The sequence below is a fragment of the Leishmania infantum genome, chromosome 8, assembly GCF_000002875.2.
Source record: "Leishmania infantum JPCM5 genome chromosome 8".
NCBI lineage: Eukaryota > Euglenozoa > Kinetoplastea > Trypanosomatida > Trypanosomatidae > Leishmania > Leishmania infantum.
In genome coordinates this window covers 397,371-415,159 of record NC_009392.2, presented here as the reverse complement: position 1 = coordinate 415,159, position 17,789 = coordinate 397,371, and the positions used below count along the sequence as shown (strand labels likewise).

The following is a 17,789-nucleotide window of genomic DNA, read 5'->3' as shown; positions in this document are numbered from 1 at the left end:
AATGCACAACAAGGAAGCAGCGCTAAATGCGGCATATTTTGTGACTGACCACGAATTACACGATACATGGTTGCGGATGGGCAGAAGTGGAAGTCCGTGTCTTCGCGCGAATCTGCGAAGTGGCTCAAACGATGGATGGCCGTATACCAGAGTTCTCAGCAATGCTGGTGGGGCTGCGCGGTTCATCATCACAAGATACCAAGAGGCGCTGGACGAGCAGGACGATGTGCAGCCCTTCCTGAACCTTGGGAAGGGCCAGGTCGATGTTTATCGAAGTGCAAAGCGCGGCGTCTTGCTTCATGTATTTCGGAAGGCGAGGGGAGCGGGGAGGTGAGTCAATCACACACCAGAGGATGCTAATCGATTCTCCGTTGAGCACACTGTCGCTCTCTTAGACACTGGGGAGGACCTTCAGCTCTCCGAACTCTGTGGAGTACGAGTGATGTCATCTGCGGCACATGCAGAGATGCTGAAGCACGAGCAAATGGATATCCGATCCTTGCAATCAGAAATGGATTCGGCCACCCTTCTCCGGGCCACTGGGGTGTGAGTGGGCTCTCAAGCAGATCATCCCTTTCCAGCATCAGAAGGCCGCTGTGAACTGACTGCGCGTAAATGTATTTTTTTTTAGAGCTTATTCTCTTCTCTTTCCGTCACAGCTCTACGTTTTGTTTCTTGATATTTTTTTCCTACTGATCACGTTGCATGCACGTGGCACCGGTTTCTCGAGCGAGAGCCTTCGACCAAAGAAACTCTGCCTTCTGCTATACAAAGGAAGCATCTGAGAACCTCCTCAGTTCTAAGACTCGGGAGACGAAGCTCTCGTGCATCACGGGCATGCAATGCCTGTTGTGCATGCCTTCCGCGCGTCGCAAAGCGGTCTAGACGCCGGGGCAATGAAAAGGTCTTCTGACTCGCATTCACCACCTTTTTTTTTTCTCTCTTCTGCGTGCTTAGCATACCGGACTTCACCCATGCCGTCACCACGTTTTGCGCGTCCCGAGCTGAATGGCATCATAACTGTGCGACGCTTCCAGCGTCCTCAGCTTGAAACCGAAGCGCCGATTAGAAAAGGTGACCTGAAAGAGCCGTTGGAAGCTGTAGCTGGTCGAGTGGGCTTGCGAGCACGATGCTCCACGAGCGCACCGTCCGCCGACTTGTGTCTTGTCGACGATCACGAGCTTGTGCTCATGGGAAAGCTAGTGGACAAAGGAGTGTACTATATCACAGGGGGCGTTTGTATTGATGCAGAGGGCAGCGATACATCATCACAAAGCCCCACAGCGGCTCTTGTGAGCAGCACGGCATGTGGGGCGGCACCTCAGCCTCCCGACATCACCGTGGGGTGGTGTTTCGACGCGCGCATGCTGCTACATCGCTCTGACATGAACCGCTCCCCCGAGACACCACACCGTCTGCAACGTGCAATCGAGACACTTCAGGGCTGCGAGCGCGCGCTCGACGTTCTGCCTGTCGAGCTGCTGGCTCCCTTTACGGTGCACAAGGATAGCAGCTCAGGCTCGGACTTGGGCCGAGCTGTGCCACCGATCAGCGCAGCCAACCGCTCGCAATGGATACCTGCACGACTCGCCACCTATGACGAGGTTTGCTCCTTCCAAGATCCGCAAGTCTACGAACATTTTTTGAAGAGTGGGGCGGCTCTGGTGAACTTGAAAAGCGACGTTTACTGCAACGACGAGACAAGCAGCGTAGCCGTCCGACTCTCGGCAGGCGCCGTGATCGACGCTAGCGTCGCCGCGCTTCGCGGTGTGGCGGCTTCCCGCTCCGGCACCGCCTCCAGCGCTGCCGGGCGTGTGCACCCCCTCGTGTCATTTTGTCTTGTGCGGCCGCCGGGGCATCATTGCACGGCTTCACAGCCGAGCGGATTTTGCCTGGTCAACAATGTCGCCATCGCAGTTCAGCAACTGCGCATTCGGCACGCATCAGCGTTGCCCTCTGGCCCTCCGCGCATCGCAATTCTCGATCTGGACGTCCACTTCGGCGAGGGAACCGCTTCTTTTGTTGAGGGTGCCTGCGACCCCGCCTCGCTACTGTATCTTTCGCTCCACCGCTACGATAAAAGGCAGTTCTATCCATTTGACGGCCGCGGCGACACGGCTTACGTGGGAGGGAGCCGACACGCCGCCTCCAAAGGCAGCATCTGTAATGTGGCCGTGCACACCAACGGGCAACAGCCGGCACGATGTGAGCAGGTCATCTCCGACCACCTAATGAACTCTGTTTTGGAGGAAATTTTCTTGCCCCGGCTGGCTGAGTTTGGGCCCGACCTGGTCATGGTGTCATTGGGGTTCGATGCTGCCTATGGCGATCCATTGGGAAAGATGGCCGTCGAGGGTGGATTTGCCTCGGTCCTGTCGCGGCTGAAGTGGTGGTGCCTGCATGACGGACGGACAGCGGGGCTGGTCGTTGTTCTGGAGGGCGGCTACAACCCGGAGGCAGTTGCGCAAGGGGTGCTTTCGGTCGCTCTTGCCTTGAGCCTTCCTCGCACCGACCCCTTGCTGCAGCGATTTCTTGAGGAAAAGTCACCGAAGGTCTGGTCAGACCTGCGGCAACGGCAAGAGCGGCGTCATCGCGAGTGGCAGCAGCTGCGAGAGGAGCGGGCAGAGGAGGATGTCGGAGCCGCACCCAGCGGCCTGGGCTCTGAATTGAAGCCGGCTGCATCGGATGAACCAGAGCAGGTGCAAGAAGACGCGTTGCTCCTGGATCGTCACAAGCGCTGGTGCGCCGCACTGGTAGCCAAGGTTCAGCAAATACACCGGGAAGCCATGACACGTGAGCGCTAGTTTCTCATCCCCGCGTGCCTCGTGTGCCACAAACCTTAGCGTTTTGACTGAGGCGTCTGCTGTCCACAAACATCAACACGCGACACTGTGCGCTTCCCAGCTCTACACCCACGGCGGTGGCGACTAGTATGGAATCTTGCTGTACGTGCGTTGTACTGAAAGACCCGATCGAGCACGTGCCAGCGTGTGATCGCTGATCGGGGTGACATGCACATGCTTCTGCTGCTTTCCTCTTGCTCCCCCGCACACTCTCGAGAATCGTCAACATTTTATCCCTCCCCGCCGCCTAGCTCCTTACACAAGGAACTATCCGTTTGTTTCGCGCCAGTTCCATTACGCTTTCTTTCCACCTTCCTTCCACCGAGCCCCCCCCCCCCCACACACACACACATCGACCAGGAGTACAAAACACCAGCGCACGCACCACGCCGTCCCCACGCCCACTCACGGTGCCGCCTCCATCGCGCAACGCTCACCATTCACCTGCCCCGATTCGTGTTGGCGCGCAGCGCATGCACCGGGAATGTGTGACGTGCGTCGCTGCGCGCCTCGCCGTCTCCCCTGCGTGCGCGATGCATGGATGCACCGCTGTTGTGTGAGGTTGTCCGCGCCTGCGTTGCCTGTGATGACGCCCCCTCCCTCTCTTGCACTGTCCCCGTCCCCACCTGCCCTGCGCCGTGATCGACTTCTCCCGACGCCCTCTACAGACTCTCACCACCACCATCACCACCACCACCATCACCACCACCACCACCACCACCACCACCAACAGCGGCCTCCTATACACCCGCCACGGTCTTAGCGTGCGAGCTGTGGCCTCTGCGTTGCACGTGCTCTCCCCTCGCTGCCCTCGTTGCCTCCTTCTCTTCCCCTCGCTGGCCGCCTCCGCGATGGCGACGTCGAGGGCCGCTCTCTGCGCTGTTGCGGTCGTGTGCGTGGTGCTTGCGGCTGCCTGCGCGCCTGCGCGCGCGATATACGTGGGCACGCCGGCTGCTGCGCTGTTCGAGGAGTTCAAGCGGACGTACCGGCGCGCGTACGGGACGCTGGCCGAGGAGCAGCAGCGGCTGGCGAACTTCGAGCGCAACCTGGAGCTGATGCGCGAGCATCAGGCGAGGAACCCACACGCGAGGTTCGGGATCACGAAGTTCTTCGACCTGTCGGAGGCGGAGTTCGCCGCGCGCTACCTGAACGGCGCCGCGTACTTCGCAGCGGCGAAGCAGCACGCCGGCCAGCACTACCGCAAGGCGCGCGCGGACCTGTCGGCGGTGCCTGATGCGGTGGACTGGCGCGAGAAGGGCGCCGTGACGCCGGTGAAGAATCAAGGCGCGTGCGGGTCGTGCTGGGCGTTCTCGGCGGTCGGCAACATCGAGTCGCAGTGGGCCCGTGCCGGCCACGGCTTGGTGAGCCTGTCGGAGCAGCAGCTGGTGAGCTGCGATGACAAAGACAATGGCTGCAACGGCGGGCTGATGCTGCAGGCGTTCGAGTGGCTGCTGCGACACATGTACGGGATCGTGTTCACGGAGAAGAGCTACCCCTACACGTCCGGCAACGGTGATGTGGCCGAGTGCTTGAACAGCAGTAAACTCGTTCCCGGCGCGCAAATCGACGGCTACGTGATGATCCCGAGCAACGAAACGGTTATGGCTGCGTGGCTTGCGGAGAATGGCCCCATCGCGATTGCGGTCGACGCCAGCTCCTTCATGTCTTACCAGAGCGGCGTGCTGACCAGCTGCGCTGGCGATGCACTGAACCACGGCGTGCTGCTCGTCGGGTACAACAAGACCGGTGGGGTTCCGTACTGGGTGATCAAGAACTCGTGGGGTGAGGACTGGGGCGAGAAGGGCTACGTGCGCGTGGTCATGGGGCTGAACGCGTGCCTGCTCAGTGAATACCCCGTGTCCGCGCATGTGCCGCGGAGTCTCACCCCTGGCCCGGGCACGGAGAGCGAGGAGCGCGCCCCTAAACGGGTGACGGTGGAGCAGATGATGTGCACCGATATGTACTGCAGGGAGGGGTGCAAGAAGAGTCTTCTCACCGCGAACGTGTGCTACAAGAACGGGGGAGGCGGCTCCTCTATGACGAAGTGCGGTCCGCAGAAGGTGCTGATGTGCTCGTACTCGAACCCTCATTGCTTTGGTCCTGGGCTGTGCCTCGAGACTCCTGATGGCAAGTGCGCGCCGTACTTCTTGGGCTCGATCATGAACACCTGCCAGTACACGTAGGGGTGGAGCGTGCGTGTAGGTGTGGGTGGCGTTGTGTGTGTGTGTGTGTGGTGGCAGCGCCGTCGCGCGCGTGAGGGGGCCTCCTTGGGTGCGCGCGCGCCATGGCCGCTCCGCGTGGACGCGATATGTGAGGCCGAGGAAGAGGAAGGCGACGCTGCCGAAGGCGCCGCGAGGTGTTGCGGAGCGTAGGGGGAAAATGGACGAGCAGGCGCGCTGTGAATAGGAGCTGCGGCACCACGCAACTCGTGGTGTACCGCCAATGGCTATTCCGCCCGCCCTCGCTTCACGCCTCGTCCCCCCCCCCTCGCGCGCCCTCCCTTGTTATCCCTCTCTTTCACGCACACACGTACACACACGCACGCCCACACACACGCGCACACACACGCGCGCCCGTTATTCTGCCTTCGTCTGCCTCTTTATGTGTTTTGTGTGTTTCTTTGTTTTGCTTGCTTCTTCAGCACACTTCTGTTTTCTGCCTTCAGCGATATCTCCCACTCCTTGTTTTCTCTTCCCCCTCGGTGAGCGCTTCGTTTGTGGTTTGACTGTGGTGCGTCTGTGCCGGATCATCTACCGGGCGTGCGCACCTCCCCCATCTCCCTGCATCGTGTGCGTGCACTGCCTTCACACCGCGCTCGCGTGCATGTACATGTGCGCACTGCTTGTCGGACGCCTTCCGCCCGCGTTGGCCCCCCGCTTCCGCATCCACGGTTTGTTTATCGGTTGTGCTTGCTTCATCGGCTCTTCTCTGCGCGCGTGCGTGTGTGTGCGTGCGTGTGCGTGAGGCGCAACGGTCCCCAGAGCAAAGTCCGTCCAGGGAAAGACGATGCGCACACGCACACATGCATATGAGTTGTATATGTGTGTGTGCACCGGATGGAGGGTGAGGGTGTGCGCGGCTGTGTGCGCGTGCCTGCGCGTGTGCAGCATTGCCGTGGCGGCATTGACGAAGCGCTGCAGTGGGATGACCCTGGTGCGCTGGCGGGAGCAGTAGTGTCGCGTGTGCGTACCGAGTGATGGACGTCAGCGGCCTTACGAGCACCGTTGCTTTTCCCCGATTCGTGTTGGCGCGCAGCGCATGCACCGGGAATGTGTGACGTGCGTCGCTGCGCGCCTCGCCGTCTCCCCTGCGTGCGCGATGCATGGATGCACCGCTGTTGTGTGAGGTTGTCCGCGCCTGCGTTGCCTGTGATGACGCCCCCTCCCTCTCTTGCACTGTCCCCGTCCCCACCTGCCCTGCGCCGTGATCGACTTCTCCCGACGCCCTCTACAGACTCTCACCACCACCATCACCACCACCACCACCATCAACAGCGGCCTCCTATACACCCGCCACGGTCTTAGCGTGCGAGCTGTGGCCTCTGCGTTGCACGTGCTCTCCCCTCGCTGCCCTCGTTGCCTCCTTCTCTTCCCCTCGCTGGCCGCCTCCGCGATGGCGACGTCGAGGGCCGCTCTCTGCGCTGTTGCGGTCGTGTGCGTGGTGCTTGCGGCTGCCTGCGCGCCTGCGCGCGCGATATACGTGGGCACGCCGGCTGCTGCGCTGTTCGAGGAGTTCAAGCGGACGTACCGGCGCGCGTACGGGACGCTGGCCGAGGAGCAGCAGCGGCTGGCGAACTTCGAGCGCAACCTGGAGCTGATGCGCGAGCATCAGGCGAGGAACCCACACGCGAGGTTCGGGATCACGAAGTTCTTCGACCTGTCGGAGGCGGAGTTCGCCGCGCGCTACCTGAACGGCGCCGCGTACTTCGCAGCGGCGAAGCAGCACGCCGGCCAGCACTACCGCAAGGCGCGCGCGGACCTGTCGGCGGTGCCTGATGCGGTGGACTGGCGCGAGAAGGGCGCCGTGACGCCGGTGAAGGATCAGGGCGCGTGCGGGTCGTGCTGGGCGTTCTCGGCGGTCGGCAACATCGAGTCGCAGTGGGCCCGTGCCGGCCACGGCTTGGTGAGCCTGTCGGAGCAGCAGCTGGTGAGCTGCGATGACAAAGACAATGGCTGCAACGGCGGGCTGATGCTGCAGGCGTTCGAGTGGCTGCTGCGACACATGTACGGGATCGTGTTCACGGAGAAGAGCTACCCCTACACGTCCGGCAACGGTGATGTGGCCGAGTGCTTGAACAGCAGTAAACTCGTTCCCGGCGCGCAAATCGACGGCTACGTGATGATCCCGAGCAACGAAACGGTTATGGCTGCGTGGCTTGCGGAGAATGGCCCCATCGCGATTGCGGTCGACGCCAGCTCCTTCATGTCTTACCAGAGCGGCGTGCTGCTCGTCGGGTACAACAAGACCGGTGGGGTTCCGTACTGGGTGATCAAGAACTCGTGGGGTGAGGACTGGGGCGAGAAGGGCTACGTGCGCGTGGCCATGGGGCTGAACGCGTGCCTGCTCAGTGAATACCCCGTGTCCGCGCATGTGCCGCAGAGTCTCACCCCTGGCTCGACGGCGAGCGGGAATTCTTGTGAGGCATGCTGGACAGTGATGCTGCACCGCATCCTGAGCGTTCCAAAACCGAATGGCTGGTTATTGGGAAGACGGCCGAGTGCACGGTGGAGAGAAGACGGGGCGCGGGGTGGGCAGTGAAGGATTTTTCTCTACGTGAATGCTTACTTGTTGCGCTATTATGGCACCAGCGGCGGGACCGGCTCCCTGTGTCATGACGCGATGAATGAGGAGAGCGGTGAGGGTCGCGTAGTGTGGGGACACTGAGGTGTGCACGCGTCTCTGGTGAATAATGTGCTGGCTAATAGAGAGGTGAGGTGAGCTGTGCGGAGGTGCAATTGGGAGGACCGGGTGGCATGGTGGCAGTCAAGGCGGAGGAGGAAATTGTGTGCATCCGCACTAGTGCATCCTCGCCGTGTGATTCGTCTCATGCTCGGGCTCTTGCTGGATTCGCTGTTACCGTGTCCTCAGGGTGTGGGAAGCGTGCTCCGTTTAGCTGCCGCTGCTGCACCACGGCCGCCCACACAGGTTTCCCCCGCTTTTCACTCTGTATCATGTTGCCCTGGCCCTGTGGTGGATGGGGAGGGGGTGCGTGACGGCCCTGTGATCATGATCCGCACACACCGACACACGTATTCCTGCAGGCATACAAAACGTTAAGAAACAAAAGGCGGTGTATCCCAGTCAACGTAAATCGTAACACTGTCTTGTCTTTCGCTCTATTCTCTCTTATTTTTTATTTTAAATTTTTATTTTGCGTCAATCACCCTCTCATCATCATCCCCTCTCTCCCTTTCTCCCTCACACACATACACACATGTTCAGGCACAAAGGCAGGCAATCAGGCGCTTGAGAGCACAAGTGAGGGGGCAGCGATAAGCCGAAGCGGATGACGAAACTCCACGGAGTGAGTATCGTTTCCCGTGCTTCATACCGAAACAAAAAGAAACCGGCAGCATCTCTTCTAAAAAACGGTACCACGCTCAAGCCACTGCGGGTGACATCAGTGCTCTTTCTCTCTGCGTGTTTGCCTGTGTGTGTGCTCTCAACCCTTTCTTATTTTTGTGTATCTCCTGTGGCGCTCGCGATTCTCGCATGAGGGGTGGGGGCGGGGACTGTACGTCTGTGTGTGTGTGCAAGCGATGCGTCTGATGGTGATGGGCTTGTTGTGGATCTGTCGTTAGCGTTTTCTTATTCTCTCTTCTGCCGCGTTTCTCTGCGGTGCGCAGCAGCCTCGTCTGCCGATGCGCCTGAGCGCGTGGAGGAGGACGAGCGTATTCTATCAACCTCCCCCAAAGAAAAAAACATGAAAGGCCGAGCTGTCCCGGAAGGATACGTATAGCAACCGTGGAACTACAAGAGCCCTCCACACCTCCCTTCTGTGAAGCAGCAACAGTAGAGGGGAGGAAGAGGAGCGAAGCACAAGCCACACCAGGAAAACTTGGGGGGGGGGAGAAGGGAGAACATTACGTGCGTGTGTGTGTGTTTGTTGGGCTCTTCACGCCTCTCTCTCGTTCGCTCTTTGCTGTTGCTGGTTGACGCCCACTCGTGCCGCCCTCCTCCTCCTCTTCCTCCGTTGACGCGTCTTGCTTGCTTTTCCGCTGCTTATGCACGCACCTCCCCCCCGTGTAGGTGTACAGATGTTGTTGGGCGAGTGCTCATCGTGTTCACGCACATGCGTTTAGTGGAGGGGTGAGGAGAGGCGGGAGGTGAGGGATGGCAAAAGAGGAGTCGTCGGAGAAGCATCGCCGAGCGAGGAGAAAATCAACGCCGCGGCGAAGCTCTCTCCTTTCTCCTGTCGATGATGCAACACGACGACATGCGAGAGCCACTTGCGGAGGGAGTGGAGGATGAGGGAGGAGAGCAGCAGCAGCAGGGGCCGCCAGCTCAAGGAGGCGGCGGCGCACATGGGCCGATAACCATGCTCAAAGGCGCGGCATAGCGGAGTGGGTCGACACCCAGTGCGCACAGCCGCCGATATCCTTCTTCTCCTAAACCACTTACCCCATTCGATGACATGTGAAGTCATGGTTGAAGTGCCCGAAAGAAAAAAAGGAGATTAAGGCGAGCCTCGTCTGAGGATGGGCGATGAACGCAGCGATCCCCACCTCGCTTATGGGCGAGGGTAAGGTGGGGGGGGGAGGGTGGCGCCACTGTTCGAAGAGTATGAGAGGCGGCGATTGTAATGGACACGAACAAGACTCCACAATGAGAAAGTGTCTGTGTGCAGCACCCTTCCCCCTCCTCTGTTTCTCTATGCCGTCTCCCCACTCACCCGTGTCCTCTCTCTCACACGCATGTGTGCATCTACGAAATCCGCAAAGAAGGATACCGTTCAACAGCGAGATCCATCGGATCATAGTGCGGTCAGCCATCTGCGCGCCTCCCTCTTCCCTGCCTGCCCCTTCAGTTCACCACCATCATCGTCATCATCCGGAAGTGTTTACGGCCGCCTCTTTATTGCACACCTCCTCGCCTTTTCTTCGTCCTCCATCAGGAAGAAGAAGTCCAAAGAAACAGAAGAGAAGGGAGGGCAGCGCTGCCCCGGCCCACGACGCTGCTGTCATCGATGCTTTCTTGTGTGTGTGTCTCTTGTTTTCCATGCTCTGTCACCGCCGTTCTGCAGGCCCAGGTCATGCGCTCCGTTGCCCCTTATGGACCTCTCTTTTCACAACTACCACATCCGCAATCCTAGTAGCACATCCCCCATCTTCGACACCGTTGTCGCTGCCCTTAGCATCTTCGTCGAACGCCAAGTCGGCTAGGCCCCCGCCTACCCTTCTGCCTGATATCAGCGGCAGTACCTTAGCGTGTTCACGTCGGCATTATCGATCGTCATCTCTGACAACCTCGCAGCCGCTTTTTAGCCCTGACGGCAGCGGCGGTGCATCAGGAACCCCACTGGCAGGCTTTCGGCGCGTTGGAACTCCAGCCATGCCACAGGATAGCGTGGAGGTGCCGTGCAGCACGCAGCTGACCATCGGCGATGTGGTCATTCCGGTGCCAGACTACGCGGTGCACCCCGAGCGAGTGGTCTGGGCCTCCCCCGGCGTCGACCACACCGCGCCGTACCTTCAATCGATGGCTGCGGTCGACTCGCAGGCGGGAGCCATGAACCCCACCGGCGGCTTACCCTCCTTGAACGACGGTTCGTTGGCGGAGGAGAACATATTCTTCACGCTGCAGGACCCGCTCACGCGCAGCTACCTCCGCTGGATCGCGCAGAAGGAGCAGCTGGGCCAGGACATGTGCCTCATCGGTGACCCCGGCCCCGCCATGCGCTGGCTGGTGATGCTTTACAGTCACCTCACTCGCCGCGAGATCCGAGTCGTTTACCTAAACAGCGACATCACCGAGAGCGATCTGAAACAGCGTCGCGAGATTCGGAACGGCAACCTCGTCTACGACGACCAAAGCGCTGTCTCGGCTGCCGTGGAGGGCCAGCTGCTGGTGCTGGAGGGTTTGACGCGGGTGGAGCGCAATGTGCTGCCCGTGATCAACAACCTGCTTGAAAACCGTGAGATGCACCTCGACAACGGCTCCGCTCTCATTCACCCGGCGCGCTACGACTCGCTACTGCAGAAGCTCTACGAGTCGAAGCTCCAGCAGAGGGGCTACCAGCCGCACAGCACAAGCGATGGTGTGCCAAGCGCCGAACTGATTGCTGAGGCGAAGCGTGAGCTGGCTCAGATGGGCCTGGTGCGCGTTTCTGAGAAGTTCCGCGTGATTGGCATTACGGTGCCGGTGCCACCGTACGAAGGCAACCCGCTCGATCCTCCGCTGCGCTCGCGCTTCCAGTGCCTGTACGTCCGCACGCCGATGCCAGTGGTGACGCCATCGTCGTCTGTGGTGAGCGCTTTGGTGGCGAGCGCGGCTGGCGAGAGCAGCAACAACCACAAGCATGCGAAGAAAGTGGCAGAGCTGGAGGAGCGGCAGTCGACCCGCTTCGCGCAGGTGGTGCAGCTGCGCGCGGCCATCGCCGCCATCAACGACTCCACGCGCGATTTCGAGCTAAGCAAGCCAAGCAAGAAGAATTCTGCCTCAGTGGCGCCGGCGCGTGGCCGTGGTAGAAGCCCGTACGCCCCCATTCACTATAGCGGCGGCATGGAGGAGCAGCTCTCCAGGGTTGGCGCTGACGCCGCCACGAATGAGGATGACGGGGACAGCGTCAGCGGCAGCGGCGTTGCTGTGGCGGGCAGTCCTCTGCAGACTTTAGGCAGCTGGGCCCTCGCCACCATTGCCCAACAGCTCGCCATCTTCCCTGATATACCGGTGGGTGAGGCTGTCATGCGGGGCTTTCCATGGCCCTACTACGCCCGCCAACTCACTCGCAGCGGCGCAGGTGGCGCGACGACGGGGTACGCGAACGTCGAGGAGTACCACCGCCGACTGGCGCAGTACGCAGAGGTGCTTCAGCATTGCCACGTGTATCCACCCTTGCTGCTGGCAGCTGATCTCACCACCAGCAACGCGCGTGCTCATCGTTCCAGCAGTGAGAATAGTAGACTAAATACCCTGCACTGCCCCCAAGTGCGCGAGCCACCCTTCAAGAGGTCGCGTGCGAGTGAAAGGCTGCGCGCTCTAGTGCAAGGGCAAGACGTGGAGTCAGCGGATGACGAGCCCCGCGGCGCAGCGGCAGCGCGTGCCTACGTTCGCTCGGCCCAGCTCGTATCGGCTGCCGTGACGGTCGCTAGCGTTCCATTGACGGTGCAGCAGACTTGCAACTATATCCTCCAGTACCGGAACGTTACATCCACCACGGCGTTCTCCGGCGTGCCGGTTGTGGTGGCAGAGGCGGTGGTGGCGACTGCTGAGCACAGCGCTGCACATCCTGGCCACTCGGGGACGTACCTCCTGAAGGTCTTCATGGGAGCTCAGGCGCTCTTCTCACGCGGGCCTTTCCACGCGAGTGGAAATGCTGGGTGGGACGTCGCGGAGCACCTCAGCACTACCGCTGCGCCCTCCACGGTCTTTACAACAGAGCACTACCACGTCCTGCAGACGATGCTGCAGGTGCACGCCAGCCGACAACACATCTGTCTGCTCGGCCCCACCGGCTGCGGCAAGACAGCCATGGTGCGCGCGTTTGGGCGGCTGCTGGGGTACGGACTTGCGTCGACGATGCACCTGTACGCGGACATGACGCACAAGGACCTCTTCCAGCAGCGCATGACGGACCCCAAGACGGGCAACACGACGTGGCAGGACTCACTACTGCTGCACGCCGCCATCTACGGCGAGCTGGTTGTGCTGGATGGCGTGGAGAAGCTGCCGAGCGGGATGCTATCATCCTTACAGCAGATCCTCGTGGACCAGAGCGCCGTGCTGGCTGACGGCACAATCTTGAAGTCGCCGATGGAGTATAACCTGCTAAAGGAGAGGCTCACCGAGCGCGACCCGAGTACCGGAGCGGTGGTGTGGCAACCGACGGATGCGGACATGCGGGAGCGGAAGATCTTCCCGGTGCACCCGTGCTTTCGAGTGGTGGCAACGGCACGTCCGCCACTACCCGCCAGCGGCGGGGCGGCCGGAAGCCGAGGTGCGCGGGACTTCTTCATCACACAAGACCTCACAACGCTGTTCCGCATGGTGGCGATGCCGGACGCCGGCGAGGACGCGCTAGGACCGGTGCTGCGGCAAGTCGCACAGGCAGAGGCACGGCTGCTGCAGGCGGAGGCGTGGCGGAAGCAAGAGGCACCGGCGGCGACCCAGCAGCGCATCGAGGCTGTTGTGGGCCAACTTATCCAGCTGCGCAACGAGCTGGAGGAGCTTCACAGCACAGACGGCAAGATGCCGCAGCTCAGCCTCCGGCAGCTGCGCCAGCTCGTCCGCTCTGCTGTGCGTTACCCATCACGCATCGAGGAGAATGTGCGCAACACGCTGTTGCTGCCCCTGATGACAGGCGTCGCCGCTACCAAGGTGCGGCACGCGCTGGAGACCTGCGGGCTGGCACAGCCGAGCGTCCGTACGGCGACGGGACGCGGTGACGCAACGTCAGCATCACCGACTGCGGAGGGCGAAGTTCTTGTGGCTGCAGATGACGCCTTCCGCACCGGCGGCGAGACTTCCATGAGCTCGAGTCGACTTTGGAACGTGAATGGCGAGCCTGTGCTGCTTCTTTCTCGCGCGTACACACAGGCAGAGCTGGCCCTGGTGCCGTACGTCACCGGATTCCATGCGAATCGAGTGCACGAGTCGATCCTGGCTTGGCTGGCGAAGCAGTACGCCATGGGCAGTAATATCCTCCTCATCGGCAACCAGGGTGTGGGGAAGAACAAGGTGGTGGACGCCTTTCTTTCGCGCCTCGGCATCCCGCGGCACTACATCCAGCTGCACCGTGACACGACCGTGGGCAGCTTGACGATTAACCCCACGGTAGAGGCCGGCAAGGTCGTCTGGGAGGACTCGCCACTGGTGAAGGCGGTCCAGCGAGGTCACTGCCTTGTGGTGGACGAGATCGACAAGGCACCAGTCGAGGTGGTGCAGGTGCTAAAGGGCCTTATCGAGGACCGCGAGATGCGGCTCGGTGACGGGAGGCAGATCTGCGACCCGGCGATGGAACCTCACGCAACAGCGGCAGCAGCAGGGGTGGCAGGGACGACGCAGCGCATCGCCATTCACCCGGACTTTCGCATTATCGTGTTGGCCAACCCGCCAGGCTTTCCGTTTCACGGCAACGACTTCTTCCGCGAGTGTGGCGACCTTTTCGCCGCATACGTGATGGGCAACCCGGACGCGGAGTCGCAGCTGCGTGTCTTGACTGCCTACGCGCCAACCCTGCCGCGGTCGTTACTCGAGCGCCTTGTTCTGGTCTTTCTCGAGCTGCAGAGCGCCTTCACGCAAGGGAACCTGACCTACCCCTTCTCGCTCCGCGAACTGATCGCGGTGGTGAAGCACATGTCACGCTATCCGCAAGACGGAGTTTACGAGGCACTCAACAACGTCTTCAACTTCGACGCCCGTGACGAGAACACGCTGCGGGTGGTGCGGCAGGTGCTCGCCAACTACCTCCAACCAATGATTCAACAAGGTGGCCTGCAGCGGCTCAAGCCGTACAAGGCAGCGCAGCCAACACCCCTGCTGCCCTTTAAGGAGCTGGTGACGCTACCCATGACAGCGATGACCGCGACGTCGACGGCGGCGGATGCTGCGTACTTTGCCGCTCTTGTCTGCCTCCCGGCAGAGGTGACGCTCAGCGAGCACCGCTTCCTGTCACGCATTGTGGAGGCAGAAGAGGAGGTGGCGGCGGCGCGGCCACAGGGCGGTCGCGGGAGCGGCACAACGGTAACGCTGTGGAACACAACGTATCCCACAGAGTCGTTTTTCCCTGCCTCGCCAGCGACGTCCTCTGCCGACGCCGCCTCATCCGCCGCAGAGGCCTTCACGGAATGGGCAAGCCATTTTACCCTGCCATTCGTGAACCCCAGCACCGACACGGTTGTTGCCATGACCTCTGTGACGGCTGTTGGCGGCGCCGATGCGGAAATGGAGGCGGTGACAATGCCGCTGCTCTCGGTCTTGCTGCTTCGCCGCACGTCCGGAAAGGACGGCAGCGGCGGCACGAGTAAATCATCGCCCGGTGCAGCAGCGCTGCGGTTGATTGTCGCGACCGTGCGCTTGCCGCCTTCCTCTATAGAGACTCGTTACTTGGTCGCCGACAAGGCGGAAGAACTGGCGACGCTCTGGCCGGTGGGCCACGTGCGGTTTGCGGACGTGACCTCGCCGTACGCCACGGAGCTAGCGACCGCGGCTGCACACCCGTTTTCGCTCTTCCGATTCACTGGTTTCACCTTGTCTGCACAGGCGCTTCCTTGGAGCACCGGTGACGGCGAGGCGGGTGACACCGTGGGGCAGCAGCAGCACCGCCGTATCTGGCCGCCGTCGCTGGCGACCTGGTCGCAGACGGCGGGTGCGCGGAGGTCTCTGCTGCGCAAGAATGACGGTGCTGGATTGGCCGCCGGGCGCGCTCCGCAGGGTGTTGTGCTGTTGTCCTCTAACAAGACAGGCTGCACGGCGCTGATTGACGTGCTGGCGGGTGCTGCCTCGGACCTGTACATGACGCGCATGGGCATCGCAGAAGGAGAAATGACAGCAGTGAGCAATACACCCGGCGCAGTAACCACCACGTCTCTCGGACCTGTGCTGCCGCTTCACCTAGACCGGTGCTTGAACGCTGCATCGGCGCCGCCAGCGGCGCAGGCAAGTGTCCGTGTGCTTGACGTGAGTCCCCGCCACGGTGTCATCTGCTTTGCCGCCGCCTCGTCTACCATGAGGGAGCTTCTTTTTGTCGTCCAAGGGCGAGTCGTGAGGGTGAGCTTCCCACATCCGGTGGTGTCGCTTCGGTTCGTGGGCAGTTGATTGGCGATGGTGGAGATGGAGGCTGCTGCTGTCGGTGACGCCCGTGAGACATCGCAACGAAGGGCACATCGCCGCGCTGGCGTTGTGAAGGTTTCGGTGGCAGCCGACGGCAGCGCTCATGCGACGATGCTGCCTCTCTCGCCGGATACGCAATGTCTGGAGCTCGTGGAGGCCCCCGCGGATGCTGCAGGTGATGATGGGCCCACGGAGTACCTCTCTGCAAGCGACCGGAGCAGCGCGTCACATGATGTCCTTGTCCCAGCAGACTTGAAGGGGTCGGTGTGGCGCATCGCTGCTGCTGCTGATGGGTCTTCGGCGAGCACACCGCCACCCGCCGATGGAGCCTCCGAGATCAACGAGGACGACCCAGCCGGTCGCAACATCGTCTACGCTCACGTCGAGGGCACCGCAGAGAGCGGGCTGCAGCTGCGCTACTATAAGAGTAAGACCGGCTCTGCCGCCGCGAGCGCCGCCCTGCCCGCCTTCACCACCCTTGTTGACGACGCACGCCATCAGCTTCTCCATATCCACCCTGACGGCCAAACGGTCTCCGCGATCGACACGCAACACGCCACACAGCGCACGTTTGCCCGCGCCCCTGGGGCGACAGCCCAGGCGGCTTCCGCGTCGCCTTCTGCTGCTGCAGCCGCAGAGAACCGCTGGTCCCTTGACAGCCGCAGCGGCACTGTCTACGCATGGCAGTCGACGTCGCAGCAGCTCTCCGTTGCCGATGTGGATGGGGAGCGCGTGCGGCAGCGTTACTCAGAATGGTCGTCACTCCTCACCGGCAACGCGGCGACTGTCGGCGACGCTGCCACTGTCGAGGAGGGCGAGGAGGACGTGAAGGACTTCAAGATGAAGTACAGCACGCCGCGCAAGCAGCCCTCCGGCACCTTGAAGCACGGCGAGATCGACGACAAGGAGCACCACGGCGGCAACACGTGGGCCGGCGGCACTGGGGGCACAGACACTGCGGGGCTTGGAGGGATTATCGGGCCCTACCGTCTCGACAAGGGCAACCCTGTGCATCAGGTGTCGCCCGAGGAGAAGCGCAAGGTTCCGAAACACCTGATAGAGGAGGCGCGGCGGATGGGCCGCAAGGCGCTCAAGGAACGCCTGCAGTCGATTGGCATGTCCGAAGAGGAGTACGAGCAGTACAAAGGCCTGCAGGAGCGCGTGCAGCCGGCGGTAGCGCAGCTGCGGACGCTCTTGATGGGGCTGAAGGCTTCCGAGGGCGAGCGGGTGTGGATTACAGGGCAGACGGACGGCGTGTGGGACGACAAGAAGCTCGTCGAGGGGATCGTTGGCGAAAAGAACGTATACAAGCGCCGCGCCGACTCGAAGGAGACGAACCCGTTTCAGCAGCAGCACAAGAAGCGGCTGGTCTTTGTGCTAGACGTGAGTGCGAGCATGTACCGCTTCAACAGCATGGATCAGCGCTTGACGAAGCTGCTCGAGACGACTATCATGATCATGGAGGCCTTTGCCGGGTTCGAGTCGAAGCTGGACTACGCCATGATTGGCCACAACGGCGACAGCGACAACATCCCTCTCGTTAACTTCGGCGCCCCACCTGCGAACCAAAAGGAGCGCATGATCATCTGTCAGAAGATGTTGGCTTACGCGCAGTACTGCTGGTCCGGCGACAACACCGTCGATGCGATGCGGCGCAGCATTGAGCTGGTGACGAAGGAGAAGGGCGACTCGTACTTCGTGTTTGTGATCAGCGACGCGAACCTGCGCCAGTACGGCATCACGCCGCGCGAGCTGACGGCGATCATCCAGAGTAAGCCGGAGGTGAAGATGTTCTGCATCTTTATCGCCACGCTTGGGGCGCAGGCGTCGCACCTGCAGCAGCAGCTACCGGCGGGACATGGGTATGAGTGCATGCGAACCGATGTGCTGCCGCAGGTCCTGCGCCAGATCTTCATCTCCGCGAACTTATTCTGAGCCGAGCAGGGCCGAAGTCGG

General features: G+C 61.5%; 3 protein-coding genes and 1 pseudogene across 4 annotated transcripts; all 4 read left to right on the top strand.

Annotated features, from left to right (window-relative positions):
* Window positions 1–842: 842 nt before the first annotated feature.
* LINJ_08_1000 (putative histone deacetylase) lies at window positions 843–2,804 on the top strand (the record flags this gene model as incomplete). The annotated part of the gene is made up of 1 exon (XM_001463396.1): window positions 843–2,804. One exon carries the CDS (start codon window positions 843–845, stop codon window positions 2,802–2,804), a length of 1,962 nt encoding a protein of 653 aa, XP_001463433.1.
* An 890-nt stretch (window positions 2,805–3,694) lies between these two features.
* LINJ_08_0960 (cathepsin L-like protease) lies at window positions 3,695–5,026 on the top strand (the record flags this gene model as incomplete). The annotated part of the gene is made up of 1 exon (XM_003392190.1): window positions 3,695–5,026. The coding sequence occupies one exon, from the start codon at window positions 3,695–3,697 to the stop codon at window positions 5,024–5,026; it is 1,332 nt and encodes a 443-aa protein (XP_003392238.1).
* A 1,429-nt stretch (window positions 5,027–6,455) lies between these two features.
* On the top strand, window positions 6,456–7,601 carry LINJ_08_0950 (cathepsin L-like protease; the record flags this gene model as incomplete). Its single annotated transcript, XM_001463394.1, has 1 exon — window positions 6,456–7,601. The coding sequence occupies one exon, from the start codon at window positions 6,456–6,458 to the stop codon at window positions 7,599–7,601; it is 1,146 nt and encodes a 381-aa protein (XP_001463431.1).
* Window positions 7,602–10,394: 2,793 nt separating this feature from the next.
* LINJ_08_0940 lies at window positions 10,395–17,768 on the top strand (annotated as a pseudogene). The gene has a single exon. A coding segment is annotated over exon 1 (7,374 nt).
* The last annotated feature ends 21 nt before the right edge of the window (window positions 17,769–17,789 follow it).